This window comes from Typopeltis vanoorti, chromosome 5 (genome assembly GCF_054136105.1).
Source record: "Typopeltis vanoorti isolate ZY-2024b chromosome 5, IOZ_Tvanoo_1.0, whole genome shotgun sequence".
In the NCBI taxonomy this organism is placed as follows: Eukaryota; Metazoa; Arthropoda; class Arachnida; order Uropygi; family Thelyphonidae; genus Typopeltis; species Typopeltis vanoorti.
This window is the reverse complement of record NC_143553.1, coordinates 79,704,271-79,720,335: the sequence shown is the minus strand read 5'-3', so window position 1 is coordinate 79,720,335 and position 16,065 is coordinate 79,704,271. Positions and strand designations below refer to the sequence as shown.

General features: G+C 33.8%; 1 protein-coding gene across 1 annotated transcript; it reads left to right on the top strand.

The window, feature by feature from the left end:
• Window positions 1-14,784: 14,784 nt before the first annotated feature.
• LOC150106584 (ribonuclease P protein subunit p30-like) lies at window positions 14,785-15,809 on the top strand. The gene has a single exon (XM_090392554.1). It carries the CDS (start codon window positions 14,865-14,867, stop codon window positions 15,744-15,746), a length of 882 nt encoding a protein of 293 aa, XP_090248680.1. The 5' UTR covers window positions 14,785-14,864; the 3' UTR covers window positions 15,747-15,809.
• Window positions 15,810-16,065: the final 256 nt, after the last annotated feature.

The following is a 16,065-nucleotide window of genomic DNA, read 5'->3' as shown; positions in this document are numbered from 1 at the left end:
ATATAACATGCCGCTGGATCTCTAATCACGCCAAAGTGCATAACTTCACACTTACTAACATTAAACTGACAGCCATTTTCGTTAGCCCAGATTTCCAGTATATTTAAATCATTTTGTAATTTCTGAATATCAGCAGCATCCCTGATTGCCCTGCCTATCGTCGCATCATCAGCAAACAATTGTAAATCTGATGATAGACCCTGCTTGATATCATTAAAGTATAGATTGAAGAATGATGGCCCAAGGACTGAACCCTGAGGTACACCACTGGTTACCTTAAATCTGGTAGATTCACACCCACTCTATACCCCTGATCCAAATCAAGAGATTATGTTCCAATCCCATATTCTCCAGTTTATGCAACAACCTATCGTGTGGTATCCTATCAAATGCCTTCGAAAAATTCAACATCATCATAGTGTATCCATTCCCTTTATCCAACTCTGCCGTAATATTGTTATAAAATATAAGCAAATTGCTAAAACATGACGTGCCTTTAGTAAACCCATTCTGTTCCCTGCGGAGTATAGAATGATTGTCTATCCATTTCTGTATGGGAGTTCTTACTAACCTCTCTAAAATCTTCACTACCACACCAGAAATATTAATAGGTCGGTTGTTAGACATATCAGTTTTTGCACCACTCTTGTGCAATGGAACTATATTACATTCCTTCCATTCCTGTGGTATCATTCCTGAGCTGAGACTTAAGTTATACAAATGTGTGAAAGGTCTAGCCAATTCAACTGAACATTCCTTTAGCAAACGGGCTGATATTCCACCTGTCCCTATTGACAAATTCTTATCCAGGTTATGCAAAAACTCTTCAACCTCATTTTTGTGAACCTCTAACTCTTCATCTAACGTAGCAGTAGCATCATGCACCATGCTACATACACCTGGTTGATATATGTTAGCAAAGTGAGCACTCATTAATTAAATAATCTCCTTAGCTTCCGACACACGTGTACCATCTGCATTCAATAAAGTTATTCTTCCACATTCATTCTTTCTTTTGCTTGCGTCATAACGATAAAATTCTTTTGGATTGCCTTTAGCTTGCATGGGCAATTTCTTTTCATACTCCGTTTTAGCTTTTCTCACAATACTCGTTACTTTTCTGGCCTGAGTTTAATATATTTCATAACTCCTCTCACTCTTATTCTCACGATACTCTTTCCACATCATCTTCTTCTTGTGGATTTCTAGCTTAATAAGGCTGCACATCCATTTCACACTCAACTTATTTACTCTTCGAACCCTAGGGATACATTCAGATACCGCCTCATTCAAGCACTTTTTCAAAGATTCCCACGCATTGCTGACATTTTTTCCATCCAGTAACTGCTACCATGGGACCAAAGATAATAGTCTTCTAAGTTGATCATAATTTTCTGCTTTGTAATTCAGCAAGTAGACTGATTTAATCGGAGTTTCAATACGCGTAGATACTTCCCAAGAAAGAACAGCATGATCACTGTCACCAATTGGTGGTAAAATAGCTATATTCTTGATAGAAATCTCTTCTGACGCTATGAGCAGTATTTATAAGTTCAGTATTTTCTTGCCTGTTCTTATTCTCATCTTTTTCTTATCCTGTCGAAGTTTAAACAAACGTTTTTCCATGTTTTCTAATTCCCTGATGGATTTCCTAATAATTTCTTTTAACCGAGCTATTTCTAATGTCAGCGTATCCTCAGATAAATTATTATCAGCACTGCAGCAGTGTTTTTGTTCAGGATAAACGCTCTCCTCAGTAGCAACTTTAGCTTTAGTCACTGGCTTGTTTCGACGAGTTTTTGGCGCCATTTTTAAGAGTAGTAAAAACTAATAATATTTCTGAAATTATGTTATAAAACACTTTAGTACAATAACTACACTAATAAAACTGCAACAATATACCAAAATACACAATTAAATATAAGAAAACACTTAATAAATCAACAATTAATAATAATAATAATAATAATAATAATAATAATAATAATAATAATAATAATAATAATAATAATAATAATAATAATAATAATAATACAGTCACATTCGTTAAGTGTGTTGGGTCATCTACTGCTGGTAGTACTAGCAAGTAAAGGGTTTTGTTTCCAGAAAGTCGAATTTTTTTTATTGCCAGCAGCATAGAATGTAATTTTCCATCACAGATCTTTTCTAATCTTTCTTCCACCGGTTCCAGAGTTAGTCGATCTCTAGAACGTGCAAGCGAATTTCTTCTCCCTGAAATTCGACTTTGTGTTCAGTACTCAAGAAAATCAAACGCAGACCACATATTATGAGAGACAATAACATATTGTTTTATGATTAAAGACCGCAAGATGGTGACACTTGTCAGTTGTCGCTTAATTAGATGCCACTTATAATTAATGATAGTCTTGGCCCGGTTATCACTGATTTGTTACCACAGGAGATTGAACAGCCAGCTCAGTCTCCAAAAGTTAGATAGGACTAAAATGGCCTCGCCTACTGCCTAAAAGTGAATAAAAGACGTTATCTGATTTTTTTTTGCTATCTTCACATACTGTCTTGCATGGGTAAGTGGGTTTTTTCTTACTGGAACCTTGGATTTTTCTTCCCTTGAACTCAAGAATATTGACCGTAGAGCTCACACTATTTTCAAACAGTAAAAATATAGTGTTAGGCTTAGGGACCACGAGATGGAAGCACTTTTCAGCTGCCTCTCTTCACCAGATGTCATTTTTAATTAGTGATAATTTTGGACCAGCTATCTCTGATTGGTTACTGGTGAAGATTGGACTCCCCCCCCTCAGTCTCCAAAAGTAATACAAACTAAGATAGCCTCGCCTACTCTTTATACAGGAATAAAATGTGTTAGCTGATTATTTTATCTATCCTATTGTAGTAGGTTGCCTTCAACTGCTATAGTAACTAAATTAATAACAATAAGAATAAATTGACAAACAAATAAATAAAGTCTAAAATGATTAACAAAAGTTATGACCAACAATTAACTTGTATTAATGTATCTTCGCGACTGCATATTTGCAGCTGAACACAGAAACTAAATAAACTAATATACCGGTACATGTGTGAGCTAATAAAAATAGCGTAAATTCCTGGCTTACTCTGAAACAGAAAGTGGTGATTCGATTTCACATTTGTTATATTTCTGGAAATGAAGCCACAAGACTGAGGGTACGGTATTATAAATCGGTTTTTGTGTCAAGTAATATATATATATATATATATATATATTTAAACCAAAAGTTTGGAAACGATATGTTGATGATATATTCATTATTTGGAATCACGGGCACACATCTCTCATTTTCTTCATCATCTAAACATCCAACATCCTAATATAAAATTTACTACTGATCTAGAAAATAATAACTCCTTAGCTTTCCTGGATGTCATGCTTACACGATGCTCTGAAAGATTAAAAACCTCCATGTACAGAAAACCTACTCATACTAACAGGCGTTAGTATGAGTAGGTTTTCTGTACATATTCGTAGATATCTGCATAATCTTTCTCATCATTTTCCACCACAAAAACTTGGAATTATATCTACCTTAGGACACAGAGCACGCTCTCTCTTGAATGAACCAGATGAACTACAAAAAGAAATAAATCACCTCACTCTTATCTTTAAACAAAATGGATACTCTGAAAAAACGATTAAGAAATTTCTTCTGGATCCTCTTAGGCAGGTGCACAACAGAAACTATTAATTTTAAAGGTAGCATCTCATTTCCATACATCAGCACAGTCTTTAAAAATTAGCTAAAGTCCTTAAAGAATATAATATCAGGACGTTCTTCACCACACTTCCTAAAATCCATTCTTTAATCAGCCATCTAAAACCTACTCATCACAACCTAAAATATCCAGGTGTATATAAATTATGGTGCGATTGCAATATTCCATATTTTGGACAAACTAACAAATCTATTGAACAACGTATAGAAGAGCATAAGAGAGACATCTCTTACAAAAGATCTTATGCAACTGCGTTATCCAGTCATGTTCTTTTTTCAAATAATCCTAATGATGATCAACAAAGCAACTCCGTTTGCTGGGATAGATCAGAAAATATCTTTCGCTGTGATGATGAGTTTGAGAGGAAAATTGTAGAATCAAGGGAAATCCTGCTGAACCCTGTCCACTTAAACAACAATTTGAGATATAACATCCCAGATAGCCATGCTGCAATTATTCAATATTCGCGTTCACGTGAGCCTGCACGCACACTTGCAATAAACAATGGCACGCCTGTTAGAACAACTTGAAAAAATACAACGTTTTTTATGTATCAGTTATGTGTGGCAATTTTTACCTGTAATTTCCAGTTTGTTTAGATACTTCAATGTTTATTACTATTCTTTTCCTTTAAGAATACTTGAGGAAGGCTGTTATAAGCCGAAACTAGTCGTATTATTCTTATTAAAATATTTATAAGTTATCTCGGTTTTTAGTCATTAAATCTATGTTTAAAAATATATATATACTGTATATATATATATATATATTTTTTTTTTTTAATAATTTCACAAGGAAATACACCAGTACATGTTTTCCTTGCAATCCTAAAAAAAAAACAAAAAAACTTAAACTTGCTTTGCTTGCACAATCCTTAATGGCAACAATGTAAAGTTGCTTCCTAATATCATATAAATCTGCCATTGATTCCATCTGCTCTTTATCAAACGTTTTCTCTCTATCATGAACGGGATCTTTAGTTTATGATCAAGCATTTTATTTCAAAGCTAACTCTCACATTCATACGTTGAAATAGGATTGAACACTGTCTTGTATTCAGTTGGTTTGATATTTTGAATAATTTATCTTTCTTATTCCATATAAATTTATCTAGTTAGCTACCTACTATAATAGATTTGCTAATTCTGTTGTCTGTTTCCTGCATAATTTTCCATCTTCAAGAAAATTGGGCCAAAATATGTGAAAAGTTTTATCGTTCTACATTTTTCACATTCATTATGCAGATAATGTTTTCAATGTTTTGCCTATTTTTATAATCTTGACTTTTTATTGCTGATTCATATACCAATTGTTTATGGTAGTTATTCATTTAGTTTTGGAATCCTGTAGAATTCTACTTTATTTATTTAGCAGTATACATAACATCACCTGCATAAAGAAATTAGCTGAGTTGAATATATCTAATTATGATCTCAGATCTAATGCCAGATTCCTTCGTACTATGATTAATACAGATGATGAATGATATTGGAGGCAATGTGCATGCTTGTCTATCATTTTAAGATGAGAGAATAATTTTCCTCTACCTCTTCCAGTTCTAACTGATTTATAAATGACACAAATAAAGGCTATGTTCCTTCATATACTTTTCTATTTACACCATATGAGAGTCGCGTTTTGAAAAGCTTTCCGCTTGGCACCTTGTATGTCTTTTTAAGATCAACAAAATTTAAATACAGATAATCCTAGTGACATTGCTATGATTTCTCAGTTATTTCATAAAGTGAAAATCTGATCCTGACAACATAAATTTTGCTAATCCAGCTTGTTTCTTTCCAAGTTTTCATTCCAAAGTTTTACTTAGCTGGATTTCAAATATGTTTGCATAAATCTTATTTGCAACATTCAGTAAGGAAACTCTTCTTTAATTATCACATTCGGTTTTCCTTTGGTTTTTGTAGATGGTACTATGAGAGCTCTACTCCATTCATCAGGAATTTGACATTTTGACCATGAGTTCTGGATTATGCAGCGCAGAAACTAAAAATCTTCACTCCACATTTTATCATTTGTGTACGAATATCATCTACTTGAGCTGCCTTTTCCATTTGAAGCTTTTATGGCTTTATCTACGTCTGGATTGAAATAGAGTCCTAATTGCAATTTCTCTTGAACATTTTCTACCAATGTTTTATCACTTCTTGTTTTGATATCTTTAGAAGTTTTCAATGTTTCTACGTAATTACTCCAGACATCTTTAATATCTTTTTCTTCAGTTTTCATGTTACTTTGTTATCCCCGATTCCTTTACAGTAATATTTTCTCCAATACTGAGTTTTTTTAAAATAGACTTCCGAATATTTTGGTACTTCGTCGATGTTTATCTGCTATATTCTTACCAATGTCTTCACGTGAATTTTGTTTAGTATTTTATATATTGCTTTACTTGCTTTACATCTATCTATATATGACTCACCACATGCTTATCTGTATGAATCAATTACGAATTCTTGAGAGTTTACCAATGTCTACAATGTTCAGTTCTTCTCTACAAACTCTTTCATATTTGATTCATTAATATCTGTTTATTTGAGCCTACAGTTTCCTCTGAAAGTGTCTCGATTTTGATTGTTTTTTAAGCTTTCTTACTTTCTTTTCCAATATAATGTTTATTTTTATCCTACTCAAAACTAAATAGTGATCAGATTATTTTTTTCAAATCCTCTCTATACTCTTGTGTCCTGAACCAATGCGAAGATATTGCTATCAACACTAATAGAGATATTTGGACTTCCTGTTTTTTCCTCTTCGCTCCGTGAATTTGTGCACATCTTTTATTTTAGAACATTGTATCAGTGATGACTAATCCAAGTCCTGGAAAGAAATCTAACAGGCTCTTCCTATAACTATTAGCTTTGTAATTTTCTTCAAATTTTTCCCCAAACATTTCTATATGTCTGTTTTTTTTTTTGTTTTTTTTTCTTACCCTGCTGTTTGGATCACCAACAAGAATCAACTTTTCCTTTTTTCTTTCTACTAGCTGTCTACTTTAATAACTAAAAAAATCCCCGTTCTTCAGGAATCGTTATTTGACCACCTTCTTTCGTGATTTTTATTCCACTTAAACCAACAATTTACTGCAGACATTCGGAAAGAAAACTCGCATAATAGGGATTTGATTTCGAATAAATAAATAAATAAATTTAATTATTTCTTCGAAACATATAACATATAACAAGAATAAAGATCATTATTTGTATGATTAAAGTCGGCGACCAGGGTGATTTAGAACTTTTTCCCCCATCGCTTCACGAGTTTTCCCATCTATGATGGCACGAACAAGTGGGATTTTGCTCTCGAATGATTTATAACATGAAGTCAAGAACGCCGAGTGTAAAACGCTCACTATTTCAATCAGTAATGTATAGTGCCATATGTAATCAATAATATATTGTGTATACAAACCTATATAGTTAATATCAGTGGCGACCCGCGAAGTTTTAATTCGGGGTGCTGCCTATACAAAATAATTTAAAAACATTATTTTTTTCCTAATTAGTAACCAATTAAGTTAATATATACCTACGGTATATATTAAATTATTATATACCGTAGGTTGGGATATAGCGGCAATGGCCAGCCACACACTTCTTTTCGGATGTCTAAAATCGTTGTTAGACTTAGACCACTTATCAGTAAAGGCAAAAATTTCATTTTGGCTTCACCTTCAAAAAGGTAGTTCAGATAGTTGAGAAGCATGGTCTCGTCTGTTATGTTTAAAGATAAAAGGAGTTATCGGATTTATTATTTATTATATTTAACTAGAAAAGATTATCAACTATCATGTCTTTCCTGATAGGCCTGGTAATTCGCTCTTGTTTCTTGAGAATTTCAAGGAATTAAATTACTTCTGCACTGAAACAAAGGATACAATTGTGTGCATTATTTGTAACGAAACAATTAGTGTCGCTAAAGAATATAATATAAAAAGGCACTACGATAAAATTCACAAAGAACAATATTCACGCTTTGAGGGTAAACTGAGAGAAGAAAATTTAAGAAGTATGATGAATTCACTTCAAAGTCAACAACAAGTATTTTCAAAAATTATGAAAGATAATGAATCAGCAGTGAGAGCCAGTTATGAAATCAGCTATTTATTGGAGAAACATTCCAAACCTTTTAGTGACGGTTCTTTGGTTAAGGAGTGTATGATATAAGCATCCGAAAACATATGTCCCCAAAACGTGCAAGTATTTCGCGATATTTTTTTTTTGTCCAGAAATACTTTGATGGTAAGAATAACTGAAATGGCATATAATCTTGCTTGACCAGTTGCAAGAAATATCCGTAAACGTTTTTTTCATTTGCACTTGACGAAAGTTTCGATATTACAACGCTCAAGTTGCTTTGTTTCTTCGGGCAACAATATGAATATTACTGAAGAGTTCTTGGAAATGATTCCCATCCATGGAACCACTACAGGGGAAGATATTTTTGACGCCTTGTGGAGCATTTTTGAAACTAACTCTGAACAGGCTCGTAGCAGTGACAACCGATGGTGCTCTAGCAGTGACAACAGAAATAAAGGTTTTGTGTCAAGACTTGCAGCAAAGTTAAAGGAAATGTATCCAGACATTCCAAAACTACAATCTTTCCACTGCATCATTCATCAGCAGGTCCTGTGCTTCAATGTATTGTAAATGAGCAGCGTACTGAAGTCTGTGACAAATACTGTGAACTTCATTCGATCCAGAGGCCTCAATCACCGCTAGTTTGCACAATTTCTAAAAGACTTAGAGAGTGAACTTGAAGGGCTACCTTATTACACAGAGATTCGTGGGTTATCTTGTCATATGGTTCTAAAAAGCTGTTTTTTTTGTTTGTTTTTTTACTTTTAGAGAAGATCGAATGTTCCTTGAAATGAAAAATCACGATGTTGCATTTCTTAATGGTCAGACATTGATACAAGATGTAATATTCTTAGTTGATATTACAGGACATTTGAATGATTTAAATGTCAAACTTCAGGGGAAAGATCAGCCAATAATACACATGTATGATGCACTGGCAAGTTTTAGATGTAAGCTAGTTTTGTTTCAAAATCATTTAAAAGAGAATATTCTAAATTACTTTCCTTTGTGTGAACAGTTAAACAATAAGAATCAAAGTTTTACCTTTTCTCAACATCGTCCCAAAATAGAAAAGATAAAAGAAGAATTTGATAGGTGATTTAAAGATTTTAACGAGCAAGAAGAAGTTTTTCGCGTTTTACAGATCCTTTTTCCTTTAATTTCGAAAAAGCTCCTATTTGTATTCAAATGGAACTTACTGATTTTCAAAATGATTCTGTTCTAAAAGCGAAATACCAAGAAGTTGGTGTACCAAATATATACAGTTATTTAGGTCAAAAATATCCGGAAATAAAAAAGTTTGCAGCAAATATTCTGTGTTATTTTGGAAGCACCTGTTTATGTGAACAATTATTCTAATGTATGAAAGGTAACAAAACAGCCCACAGTTCAAGATTAACCGACGTCAACCTTTCTGCCATGATGAAAGTCGTATGCTCACAATGTTTGAGTCCAAGTTTATATATATATATATATAAACTTGGACTCAAATATATATATATATATATATATATATATTTGATATATTTGATATATTTTATATATATATATATATATATATAAAAATTTTTTCTGTAGGCGGAGGTCCAAAATGTCTTTCAGCTTCCCTATTCCCGTGTTCTTCCGCATATTTTACAACCTGCAATTTGTAACTTGAAGTATATGAATATCGCCTGTTTTTTTCCATCACTAAAATTTACCGGCAAATATCAAACTGAACACAAAATATCTCAACACGTCAACTCAATACTGATAAACAACGGTAACTGATTACTCGGATAGGATATTATGAAACTTGAATAGGGACTCCCTGTTCGTAGCCAATGACGCGCTAGAAGTCACTTGAAGGTCACGCATCAATTTGCTTGCACCATTAACCGCCTACAAAGATCTTGGAACATAAAAGGGAATGCGTATGACTTTGAAAAGAGGAAACAATCTTTACCGCATTATATAAGATGCACCCAATTTTTAAGATGAATTTTTAAGGTAAAAAAGTGCGTCTTATACACCGGAAAATGCGGTATATAATATTCATCAAAGCCTTATTTGATTCCTCAGTCTTAAGAAAAGGCTGGTTATATTCCACTAATTCGAGCCCTACCCAAGGCTATGAGTTATGGAGATATTTTCTGAAAATGAAAGCTGTGTCAAAGAAAGTGGCCTTTTGCAGCTGCCCAATTTTTAATTCATCTAACTCGAGTGCTTCTAGATGTTTTTTGAATGTTTTAGGGATGGCGCCTAAAGCATCTATTATTATGGGAACAACTTTCGTTTTCTTTTGCCAGATTCGTTCAACTTCGATTTGCAAATCGCGATATTTTGTAATTTTTTCATTTTCTTTGTTGTCAATCCGACTATCTCCTGGTGCTGATATTTCGATAAACTTAACACCCTTGTTTTCACTTTTTTTTTTCAATCACTGTGATATCGGGTGTATTACATTCCAAGCTTTTGTCAGTCTGGATTTTGAAATCCCAGAGTATTTTAGCTTTTTCATTCTCAACCACTTTATGGTGAACTTAATGCTTCCAATAGTCATTTGATACTTGAAACCCATACTTTTTACATAAATGCCAGTGGATTATCTTAGCTACATTATCATGCCTTTTACGGTAGTCAATTTGTGCGATTTTTCTGCATCCACTTATAATGTGGTCTACCATTTCTTCCTTTTCTTTGCACAATCTACATTTACTGTCTTCTTGAATTTTTGTATTTTTGCCTTCATAACGTTGGTTGTAATGGCCTGTTCTTGTGCTGCAAAAATTACCGATTCTGTTTCTTTCTTTCGTGCGCCATTTCTCAACCATTGCCCGGTCAAGTTACTGTCAGCGCTGTCCTCTATGCTGTGAAGGTATTTTCCATGCAATGCCTTATTTTTCCATCTTTCAGTTCTCGCCTTTACTTAGTTGGTTTTGTATTCTAATTTTGTCTCGATGGGTTTAAATAAACCCTCTTTCCTCACCTCAATTAGAAATTTTTCCGTTGTTTGCTGCAAGTAATCATTTAAATTTCGTTTTTCTTCTTCAATAACTTGCTTCACTTGTAATAATCCTCTACCTCCTTTTTTGCGTGATTGATATAGCCTATCAATGTCACTGCAAGGATTGAGGGCATGGTGCATTGTCATTAATTTTCGAGTTTTTCGATCTAAATCTTCCATCTCTAGCGGGGTCCATTCAACAATGCCTGCTGAATATCTCAGAACAGGTGTGGCCCAGGTATTAATTGCTTTTATCAAATTTCCAGCATTAAGCACTGACTTAAGGGGTTTTCTTAATCGTCTTATGTATTCTGCTCTAGTTCTTTCTTTGATCTTATTGTGCAGAATTTGTGATGTTTCTAAAATTCCCAAATATTTGTAGCTCTCTTCGAATTTTATTGCCTTGATTATTTCACCATTGAGCAGCTCGATTTCGTTCATATCTTCAAACTTTCCTCTTGTTATTCCAGTAATTGCACATTTGTCTAAGCCAAAATCCATTGATATATCTTGACTGAATATGTGCACAGTGTTAAGCAACGATCCGAGTTCATTCTCTGATTTTGCACACTACTTCTGATCATCCATGTATAAAAGGTGAGATATCTTTGCACTCTTTTGCGCAGTTTGATAACCATGAGCAGTTTTATTTAAAATTCTAGTTAAGGGGATCAGTGATGATATAAACAATAGTGGAGATAATGAGTCTCCTTGAAAGATGCCCCTTTTTATGTTTACCTCTCCAATTTCTTTTCTATTTATAACCAACGTTGTTTTCCATTTTTTCATGCCATTGCAAAAATATTTGCACGTTTTAGCTAATACCGAATAATTCTGTGCATTTTAAAATCCAACTATGAGGCACCGAATCAAACGCTTTTTTTATAATCTATCCAAGCCATATAGAGGTTGATTTTTCTACGTTTGCAATTTTTAAGAATCATTTTATCAATCAGCAATTGGTCTTTTGTGCCTCTTGAATTTTTGCTATTACCTTTTTGTTCAACTGGGAGAAGAGAATTTGATTTAAGATAGCTGTATATTTTATTAGCTAGTATGCCTGTGAGTAGCTTAAAAGTTGTTGGCAGGCAGGTTATTGGTCGGAAGTTTTCTGGGTTTGGACCCTTTTTTTATCCTTTATGATCAAAAATGTTTTCACTGTTGTGAGACACTCTTCTTTGCTTTTTTCCTTCTAAAACATCATAAAATTGGTTAGCCAGTCTTTCATGTAAGCATGTCAGATATTTCAACCAGTATCCATGTAATTCATTCTTCCTGGGTGTTGACCAATTTTTTATTTTTTTAGCTTGCTTTTGAACCATTTCAGTTGTTATTTTCAGTTGGTCCATTTTTCGTTCTTGACATTCATTCGTAATTTGTTCAATCCATTTTACCTTGTTATTGTGCCTCTTAGGGTTGTCCCATAGGTTTTTCCAAAACTTTAGTGTATTTTCTTTGTCTCTGGTATTTATATTTATATTTTCTTTAAGGTTATCATTCCAACAGCAATCAATTTTCTTGTAAAATTGGTGCTGATTTGCGCGAAACATCGAATTTTGCTGTTCAATGCGTGCACTGTATCTTCTTATTTTAGCTGCAACTGCAACTAATTTTTGCTTCACTTCCTTTAATACTTCATCAATAGGTCGTGTTCCAGTATTATATCTCTTTATGAGGTTATTTCGGATTTTTGTGTTTTTCAGCATCTTTTCCTTAAGGTTTTTCAAACTGCTCACGTCTGCTCTGAGTTTAAGGATTTTATTCTCCAGTCGATGCTTCCATTTTGGTTCCTGAGCCTTACTGCATTTGGGTTCACTAATTTTATATCCTAATTCAGATGTTATGACGTAGGCTATTGAGTACATAAGTTGATTCGTTTGTCCAATAGTTCCAGTAGGAATATCCCTTGCAGCTTTATTGGCCTCTTGTAGTAGTTCCTTCAGTTTTTGTGGAGGTACTTGTCTCAATACTGATAACCTAACTCGTTCCTGGTTGCTGTTCATTTGCTCGATAATTTTTCTTGCGAGTTCTTGTTCCTTATCTGATAGCTTCCTTTCAACTATTTGTCTATTTTCAAAATTTTCAGCATTCTGCACGTTGGAATCTGGTTCTGCTCCATTCATATTCTTGGTCACTTCAGGGTCAGTACGGTCTCCTTTTCCTTCTATAGCTTGAGGTTTCAGTGCTTCTAGCTCAAGTACACTAAATACCTTGCATTAGATAATGAAGCTGCGTTGCTGCATCAGACTTTCGAATGAAACTTCGGAATTTGGGTGTCGTTCAAGCCAAAGTTGGAACATTCGTTTCTGAAATCCCCTAACTGATAGGTTTGAACTGTAGAAGCACTGTATGACTTGTCTATTTTCAGCCATGCTCCACTTTTTCCTAGTAAATACTTTCGAGTTCTGTGGATCTTGCTCCTATAGCCCATTTGTCACTGGCTGTCCAGGAAGCCTAACATCCAGTGCGGTCCTTGGTAACCCATGCGACGACCGATGCGGTATAGACTTCTGATTTGTCTTCACCAATTTTGACTGGGGGTGGGCAGGTGCATGAGATAAAAAAAATAGGTAAGTAGGACAGAATCACCCCTAGCCCTCAAATACTCTAATAGTATTGGGGGAAGAAGCAAGGTGAAAAGAAATACAGAGAAATAAAGAAATATATATATATATATATATATATATATATATATATATATATATATATATATATATATATATATATATATATATATATATATATATATATATATATATATACTTGTAAATTGGTAAGTTGTTCTGGTAAAATACTTATAAGCTCTGTATTACTAAAATCTTGGTATTTCTAGCCTGGCTCCGACTGATGAGACCTCGATAAAGGTCGAAACAGGTCTGGGAAGTGGCCCCTTGCCTTTAATACAAAACATCATACATCTCCTACAGGAGATGTGCTTTGCATTAAGGGTAAATATTAAGATTAGTGATCAGAGCTTATTCTACTTTTACCAAGAATTGCCTTGGTCTTGCACACTACTTTGAGGATCAGCTAGACTTCCAATACGTGCAGGCAGAAACTTCACTTGTTTGTCTGTTTGCTTATTTGGGAAATGGAGTAAAACCAGGTTTTAGAATAGCTTGGTATTTTTAACACACACACACACACACACACACACACACACACACACACACACACACACACACACACACACACACACACACACACACACACACACACATGTATGTATGTATATATATATATATATTTTTCCCAAAATATTTTCAGTAACATTTAAAAAATTCCCAGAACTATAGACCCCCCCCCCAAAAAAAATAGAAGTATTTTATTTCAACACAAACACAAAAAATTTCAAACTGACAGGAGGCTCTGTAAATTTTGTGACAGTTATTAATGAGAGTTTATACTTTTTTTAGAATGTATAAATATATAAATATTTGATTTATTCAAATAAAATTTAATTTCAGTTTAATTCGGATAAAATGCTCTCTATTGTGAATATTAATATAATAAAAATATTCTTTATATTATTATTTTTTTTGAGTTGTCATAATCATTATACTATGATTTTATGTCTTGGGCCATCTGTCTCTGATTGGGTACCAGTGGAGATTGAACTGCCCACTCAGTCTCCAAAAGTTAAATAGGGCTAAATGGCCTCGCCGACTCCCGTATATACGGGAATAAAAAGGCGTTAGCTGATTTTTTTTTTTTTTTTTGATTTTATGTCTTGTAATGACTTAGAATAAATAACATTTTTGTTATTAATTTTCCAATTTATTTATACTCATTTTTTCACTTCCCTTCGATTCTAATTAGCGCAGGTTTTTTAGTCGAAAGTTTTTTGCGACCCACTTGTATGGCAAATGGCCTGCGGTACAATTGAGTTTGAGACTCCTGCTATAAGGGAACAAAAGGAATTAGCTGAAGTTCTGTCCTTTTCTTTTTGTTTTTCGTACGTAATGGCGCTGCTATCGCATGGTATGTTTATTTGTTGCATAAGTAAGAGCAAGTGCTTACTGAATGTTTGATGGTTACGTTTATCAGGTATGGATTTAAACATAATTGTTAAACGAGAAAAGGCTTCTGAAAAGGATATTATAAATAAAATTAGGACAGCTTTGAAGCTTGGTTACCAGACAATAGCACTGAATCATGTTATAGAACAAAACGTTTTCCACGGGAAAGATATCAAAATTCCGGAACCTCTCGTTTTTGAACTTGGAGGAAAAGTAGCAAAAGCTGAACTATATGGCAAAACATATACTATATTAACACGTTTGACAGCAATTATTGATGAAAGTATCCATTTTCATCGGTTAGTGCGCTCTCCAGTTGCTAAAAAATACGATATCATTGCTGTACAGCCAACCAATAAAACTATATTTGAGCAGCTATGCGAAAGTTCAGAAATCGATATAATTTCTTTGGATATTGGTTCTAGGTTAGAGTTTCGGGTGAAGAAAGGGAATTTTAGTCACGCATTGGAGAGAGGGATTTATTTTGAGATTCTTTATGCAGCCTGTATAAGAGATGAAACTGCGCGTAGAAATGCAATTTGTAATAGTCAAATGCTTACTAACATCAACAAAGGTAAAGGTATTATTGTGTGTAGTGGAGCATTAACCCCAATGGAATTAAGAGGACCCAAAGATGTTGCCAATCTCGGTTTTATTTTTGGATTTCAAGCAGAAGTTGCAAGACGTGCTGTTTACCACAACTGCTTAAAAGTAATTAATCATGCTGAAACAAGGAGAAAAACTTTTCAAGGAGTAATAGCAATGGTTGAACATGAAAACAGTGGATGGTTAAAAGAAGCATGCAAAATACCATCATGTGAATCAGACTCTCCTGTTGAATACAAGGATGAAAAGGAAGTATCAGATATTGAGGAGAATGAGACACAAAGGAAGAAAGCGAGATATTTTTGAAGTCTTTATTGTTAACTTTTATTGAATGGCATTGTAAATAAATTTATTTGAAATTTCTAAATATATATTTGTTATAGCCCTGTTTTTCATTTCATGTTTCATACAGAGTAATATAATTGTTTTTTAAGAAATTTATTTTCTTGACAATACACTAAGAAAGATCTGAGTTTGAATATTATTATTATTACATGACACCTCCAGGGAGTCCAAAGACTCATCGAGGGAATGCACCTACTCTACAACTCTGTCTCCACCACTCAATCCACCAACTTCAATGATCAATGCCATCTACTGCCAACAACCACTGTAGTATTTTCAC